General features: G+C 35.7%; 1 protein-coding gene across 3 annotated transcripts in view; it reads right to left on the bottom strand.

Moving 5' to 3' along the window:
• Nucleotides 1-45: 45 nt before the first annotated feature.
• lins1 (lines homolog 1) overlaps nucleotides 46-6,921 on the bottom strand; it is a 14,810-nt gene continuing 7,934 nt past the window's right edge. The window contains exons 2-8 of one of the 3 annotated variants that reach the window (XM_015342955.2): nucleotides 5,091-5,216; nucleotides 3,727-4,155; nucleotides 3,315-3,404; nucleotides 2,898-3,039; nucleotides 2,191-2,775; nucleotides 1,609-1,798; nucleotides 46-1,212 (exon numbers count right to left, since the gene is read on the bottom strand). In XM_015342955.2, the coding sequence (XP_015198441.1) occupies nucleotides 408-1,212; nucleotides 1,609-1,798; nucleotides 2,191-2,775; nucleotides 2,898-3,039; nucleotides 3,315-3,404; nucleotides 3,727-4,098 (2,184 nt within the window). In that variant the 5' untranslated portion in view covers nucleotides 4,099-4,155; nucleotides 5,091-5,216 and the 3' untranslated portion in view covers nucleotides 46-407. Of the gene's footprint in view, nucleotides 1,213-1,608; nucleotides 1,799-2,190; nucleotides 2,776-2,897; nucleotides 3,040-3,314; nucleotides 3,405-3,726; nucleotides 4,156-5,090; nucleotides 5,372-6,921 lie in introns of those variants that run through there. The other 2 variants (XM_015342956.2, XM_015342957.2) reach the window with 2 other exon arrangements.

Raw genomic sequence — 6,921 nt, 5'->3', positions numbered from 1 at the left:
CCCAAAACAAATTATTATATTAGAATATATACTATATACTGTATATGTGCTTATGGATCTTCTCTTATTTATTAACAACTGCAATCAACAGTCAATACAAATTCTGTCTGTGCCTTTTATCATAAATATACAAGCTCTTTACTTGATGGGTCACACATATATTGTATAAATTTAGCAAAAGCATACAAAGCACAAACATTAATGAAAACACTTCTGCCATACTAATATAAAGATTGATGTTACAAAATAAAAAGTGAAATATTTAAACCTCTGATACGGACTCCTAACTTAGTAATGTTAATCTATGACAAAATAATGAACATTCAAGGTGAGTTATGTTGTACATTTAAGAAAAATGAAAACAGTGTAAACATGGCATTGTGGTAAATGCTTTCTGAACATGTCCTTCATTCACTACATCCACTATTTGCTTCAATATGCATTAGGAGTTTAAGAAGAAATTTGGGCTTGTAAGGAAATAGATGTCTTCTTTCCAACCTGGAAATCACTTTCCTAAGCCTTATGAGAGACACAACAGTTTTCTTGAATATTGTAGGAAGGGCCTGATGTTCCTTCTGCAGTTTCTCCTGACTGCCTAGGGATGAACTTAAATAAGTTCTTGGATCCTTTGTAACTTCATAAAGATTTGATGAGCTCAGTTTCTTTCCTTTAATGCAAGTACTTTTAAACTCTTCAAAGTTTGTTTCTTTGCTGGTTGAGGAGTATGAAATGTTCAGTTCTTCTGGTTCAGACTCTTCTGAGCTTGCATAATCAACCAAGGGACCAAGTGAAGATGTGATAATCCCACTGACTGAGCATTTAGAATCATTCCACTTTGCATCATTTTTTTCTGAGCTCAAAGCAGGATCCACTGAGGACATCATCTTCCAAACAGGTTCAATACTTCCAGAATATAAGGAAGCTGCAGAATGTTCTCCACTGGTAAATTTATTAACAGCATGTTGTGAGGAATATTTTTCAAAGTGCTGACAAATGTAGCAGAAATCTTGCCAGTTTTCCCGGAGAATTTTTAAATATCCAACAAAGTACTCCAAAAAACAAGTTTCAGTGGAAATTAAGAAGTCCAGGAGAACAGTGTGGTCAAATGCTACACTGTTCAGAAAGAATAAGAAATGGCAGTGGGGGTTACAGCCATATTCATGGGTCAACTGAACAAAAAGTTCTGCATCACAAACTTCAGTGTTGCTCACTCTGTAACCAAACATAAAGACAAATGAAAGATCTCCTATTAAATACCAAAATATTAGTAAATGGGCTTAGCTCACAAAGGGTGAAAATATATTCTTAAAATTAGAATATGAAATTATATTATATAAAATTATTAGTACAGATCTGTTCTGTTCACGCCTGTTACTGAATCAAAAGAACCAGTTGAGGTCGTTCGACCACCTGGTGAGGCTGTTCCCTGGCACAGCCTCCTGGGAAAAGTCCCTGGGGCAGGCCCATGAACAGGAGGAGCTGGAAACTGTTGCTGGCAAAAGGGAAGTCAGGTCTGTCCTGCTCAACCTGTTACTACAGTGACCCTCACCAGGAGTAAGTGGGTAGAAAATGAGATGAGAAAAATCTTTAGTTCCGCATTAAACCTACCTTCTGAAATGCAAATACAAGGTAAGCATGGCTTTTGCTGCCTCCATCATGTCATCATCCTGATCCAGAAACACCACAGAGACCCAAGAGCAGGGGTGACAGAGCTGCTGCTCTGTAGCGTTTAGATGCTTCTTCAGGAAAAGCATCAATGAGGGCAGATATCCCTGAATTTCGAAACCAGGTACAGAGCCTAGAGAAACACAGGATTTACAGAGAAATGTTAAAATCCAGATTCAATTTAAAGGGTATTATAAATGGAACTGGTGTTTCAATTTTGCTATTTTTTTACATTTCTGTAATTCTCAACTAGATCTTAAATGTAAACATTACTGACTAAATCTGTTTGACATTCATACTAAAAAGCCTTTCCACCCTAACAAGAGGGATTACGTATTACACTCTAAGTTAAAAATGTTCAAATTCTACATTAAACAAATATTTCCTGTCACAGTTCTGCCTGAATCTGATTACCTTGTGGCTGCCCTCTGTTGCATAACAAGTGCATGAGTCTCTATTTTTTAGAAAGTTCCTTCTAGCATTTTGAAGATAAATCTGAAACTCAGTTTAAAACTCTTGTCTCACCTGCATGCAGGACTTTATATTCCAGTGACTTGATCAATGTCAAGATTGCTGCCCTGAGCATCACACAATCTGCACTTCCCAAAACATTTTCACCTACGATACTAGTTCCTCCAAAATAACTGGGATTTGAGCTCACAGAGACACTCTGAAGCCAACCTGAAAAAGGTGACTGCAAAACAGCAGTTGCCAGCATTAACATATCACTGTCCAAAATATCATCTCTCAATAATGAACCCTTTACTTGTCCTATAGAAAAATCTTCACCAGCCTTCTGGAGCAGACATCTTTTCAAAAGGAGAAGCATTTTCTTTTTCACTGAACAGTGAACAGGGGAACCAACTAGCTGCAAGGCCAATGATGCCTGAATGAATAAAAGTCTTTGACTTGAAGCCAATGTCTTAAGCTTGGTTCTTGCAGCAATGAGAACTTCAATTAAGTCAATGAAGGAGGCCAAACTTGTTTCAAAACCAAATTCATATTTTGAGGAAGTTGAGAGCTCTTGACTGAAGTCAGCGAAAGAAAACATCATTGAATGCAAGGCAGGGAACACCAGGTCTAATGAAGTCAAAAGTTTCCCCAAAATTTCTGGAAATGAAAAAGTAATAACATTAGCATTCATAATTTATAATTAATAAATGTACAGTATGTGTAACATCATGAAATTGATCAAAGTTCTACTGATATCATACTACTAAAAACATCCATACCCATTTTTTGCTGAAATACTCCTCTCAAAAGACCCTTTATTACAAATGTAAGAGACCACAAACATCCATTCATCTCATTGTCAGGGCAACGTTTCAATAGTGTCTGTAAGCACATCTGTTGCCAGTGAAGATCAAACGAATTCTACAAAAGAAGAGCATGGCTTGTGTTACACTGTCAGTGACTAAAACATTGAAAGCCCGTACAAAGCCAAAACTACACATTCAATAAATAGCTAATACATTATTGCTTCTAGGGATCTAGGTAATGACCATATATGACATGTACAGTACAGTCTGCAAATACTACTTAACAGCACCCTATATTCAAACAAAATGTGCCAAATGTTTTTTTTAATACAGAATGAAATAAGCCCATTTGACTTTTCTATGATACCTTCTGGACATTATAATACTCACAGTCGAGCCAATCTGAAAAAGCACAAGTGATGAAGCACATTTCACGGCTAGGTGTGATAATAACTTGTCCTGGATCCCAAATAAAGAAACCTAAAAAAAACACAAAACATGTTTCCTAAAATGACAAACCAAATGACATAACAAAACATTTTCATTAAGTGAAGGTTTATCCTTTTATTCTTGCTTTTTTAACTTCCATAATAATAGATACTGTAAACTATGATTTTGTAGCAAAATGTGGCATACTTAATCTTTTTTACTAGTGTTATTCAGAAGTTTAAACATGATATTACAATACTGTATACTTGCATTAGTACAAAAATGAACACATTCATAGATACAATTAAATAATGTACACCTGCTGATGCGGGATTAACGCTAGGAAAGAGAGAGAGTTATAAAAGAGACTCACAAGTTTTGACATGAGGTCCTTTTCTTCCAGTAATATTCTCAAGATATCATAAAGACTGCTATGTTCTCGGCTGATACAAGACTGCACTTTCGAGCTCATTATCTCTATTAAACTCAGCACGAAGCACATCATTTCCATTTGTTTTTCACAGTGATTATTTTCATTCATTGAGGTGACTGGACAAGCAAATGACATGTGCTGTGCACTTTTGTTGCTGTGCTGGATCGAAAGAGAATTAACTGAGGCTTCAGGCCAGTGGTCAGAAATGCCTTTGTAAATGACAGATGCTACATCAAAGTCCCCCTTGTCCAAGGTCACTCCTGCTAGCAATCTTCTGTATATGTCTTGTAAAACTAAAAAACTGTGATCCATTTCAATTTTTTGTCTCTTCTCCAACGCGTTTTCCCAAGGTGAACTACTGATCTTATGCTGAAAGACATTTCAATGACAAGAGAACTTCTTACTTCATTGTCCCAGGTGGAAATTCTGATTTACAGCTAGATAAAAAGATGTACACAATACAAAGTACATTTAACAGAACATGAATCCATTAATAAATTAAACACATACTGTACAGGAAAACACTCTTGTTCATCTCCAAAAAATGTTTGTAATAGTTCAATACTTTCCTCATGCAGATGTTAAGCATCTAGTTTCAAGCATGAGAACTGTTTCAGTACTGGAGGCAAATTTCCGAGTTGTCTCCCCATCTACTGTGTATGTTTAATATCTTGCACTCATAAAAAATATGTAAATAAAAACGTGATCTAGAGTCAATTTTTCATTTCATTTACATTATTTTAGATGCATTCACTAATCTATACTAATCACTATTAATAGATTCAGACAACCAATTTCAGCACATAATCTTAATTCAATATTCTAATATTCTAACTTCAAAGGCCATTCGGATTTGGACCCCTGTATTATCCACTGCTTCTAGAGAATCTTACATGCCAGTTCCCCCCCTCCTAAATACGTACGGTTTTGGCAAATTTTTCACACTATACTGGGATGCAGTAAATATGTGAAAACAGAAAAAACCTCTTTCAGACCCGATAAAAAAAATCTGTTTATGTGTTTAACCCCTCATACCACATGTCGCTAAACTATATTAAAGTATTGTACTAGATAACTTGTTTTAATAGTATGAATATACATTAATTGGCTGAAATTACACAGTAACAACTAGAGGCCATTGTAAAAAAACTCGAGTGCATGATTTACTTATGAACACAGCTTCCGTTCTGAAGAACTAGCAATTACTTATTAAATGCCTATACAGTATATACAATTTCAAATAACTGACAGTACCAAAACCGTCAGAATATCTGTTTACATACAGTACGAACACTCCACTCTACCTCTAATCACACCTGCCCTGGTTGTTTCCTCTATGTCGTCATCGCCATGCGCTGTATTTTCATTGCTCATTCATATGTGTTTCATGGGTATTGTAGTAAACGTAGGATTTTACAAATGGCCTCTACCTTCATAAAAAAAAACCGAAACAAGCATTTTATGAAGCCCCGCATAATTAATTTCCATTTAAATAGAAACTACCACTCTTCATTACATTTATTACTACATTACAGGACAATATCTTTGTTGTGTCTGACAGATGAAGAGAAATGCATTGCCCGACTTTCTTTTCCGGCGCATCATGGGAGAGGAAGTTCCGCTGCTGAGTGGCTGCTGAGAATGTCATCTACTTACAGTACAATGTAAAAACTGATGTTTCATATTAAATACGTTTCTTTTTAAAGCGACTCCATTTAACACGTTTGAATTATTTCTACTATGTATATATTACTAGTAGAAGTGCGGTTTGAATTTATAGGTTGTTTATGCATATTGGTACAGACATAAATGTGGAGTGATTAAAGAGCGGTTTCTGTTTGAGGTTTGCAGTTGTGCTTGAATCGCCCCTTGACAACTATGTTTATAAGTCCTCAGTAATTCGACAGCACTTCCTCTAAGAGAGTTCTTGTAGCAAAGGAGAATCTTTTCAATGTATTTTCCTTCAGTTAAGTTTATTTGGTGGTGGTGGAGGGGAGACCCCATTACCTGTAAAGCGCTTTGAGTGGAGTGTCCAGAAAAGCGCTATATAAGTGTAAGCAATTATTATTATTATTATTATTATTATTATTATTATTATTATTATTATTATCTGTCATATGCACACGTGCAATGAAATGCTTATTTGCATGTATGCTTCGATACAAAGACAGATAAGGTGTCTTAATATTCTTTTCACCTAAGAGATTGTATCTGTATCATTTGGTTTCCAAGCATATTTCAAGATATGTAAATTTGAACAAAAAACAATATCACACATTTCAGACAGCCGTGCTCCCCATCTCTCACAGTACATATCCGCCTTTCATTCTTGCCCTGAAGAAACTTAGGGGATACAGTATTAGGCATCTGCTAATGATGCAATGTCTGACTGTTCAATTTGGTATCCACTGCCGATTTCAAGAGAGGTGACTGCTGCTGAAGAAATACAGAGGATGATCAAATATTTATTTTATATTATTTCTATTGTGTACTATGTCTCACTTGCTGTGCTGTGAAGTCTACTCCCTCTTACTGATAAGAAGAGCCTGCAAGTAGGGGTTGCTTAGCTATTATCAGTTGCTCAAGGTCCTTTTCTTCTAAACAAGTTGTTTTTGTATTTTTTTTTTTACTTTTCTATCTTTGTTTAGCAAAGCATTCTGTTAACTGAGCAGAATATAAAACTCTGCTTGGCATTAAGATGTCAGAAAAAGTGTAATGGATTTGTAAAATTGTAACCCTCTGCGACTATGGCACTTTCCCAAAGCTACTCTCCCCTGCTTGCCTGAATAAAATAAAAACACCCTCTTGAAACCTGAGTAATCCATTCTAAGTCTGAACCATTCCCTTTTCCCTGGAAGATTTATTTTGCTTCTAGTTTGATTTTTATTGTTACAGAAGGTGAGCTTAAATTAAAAAAATGTTTACCCGGAATCGGGTCAACAAGAATCTTATTAGTCAGTCTGATACCAATACAATAGGAGCTCATTCTGATTTGATCAACACTGGGGTGATAAAGAACCAATACCTACTGTAACAATTACTACTGGCCAGGAATGGCATCAGATATGGAGAAATGGTAAGTTTTATATTTTATGTGTTTCTGTCATTAACAGAAAACTATAATTCACCATGCCG

Source organism: Lepisosteus oculatus, chromosome 5 (assembly GCF_040954835.1).
Source record: "Lepisosteus oculatus isolate fLepOcu1 chromosome 5, fLepOcu1.hap2, whole genome shotgun sequence".
In the NCBI taxonomy this organism is placed as follows: domain Eukaryota; kingdom Metazoa; phylum Chordata; class Actinopteri; order Semionotiformes; family Lepisosteidae; genus Lepisosteus; species Lepisosteus oculatus.
Note: the sequence above shows the minus strand (reverse complement) of the source record. Positions and strands in the feature narration are given on the sequence as shown.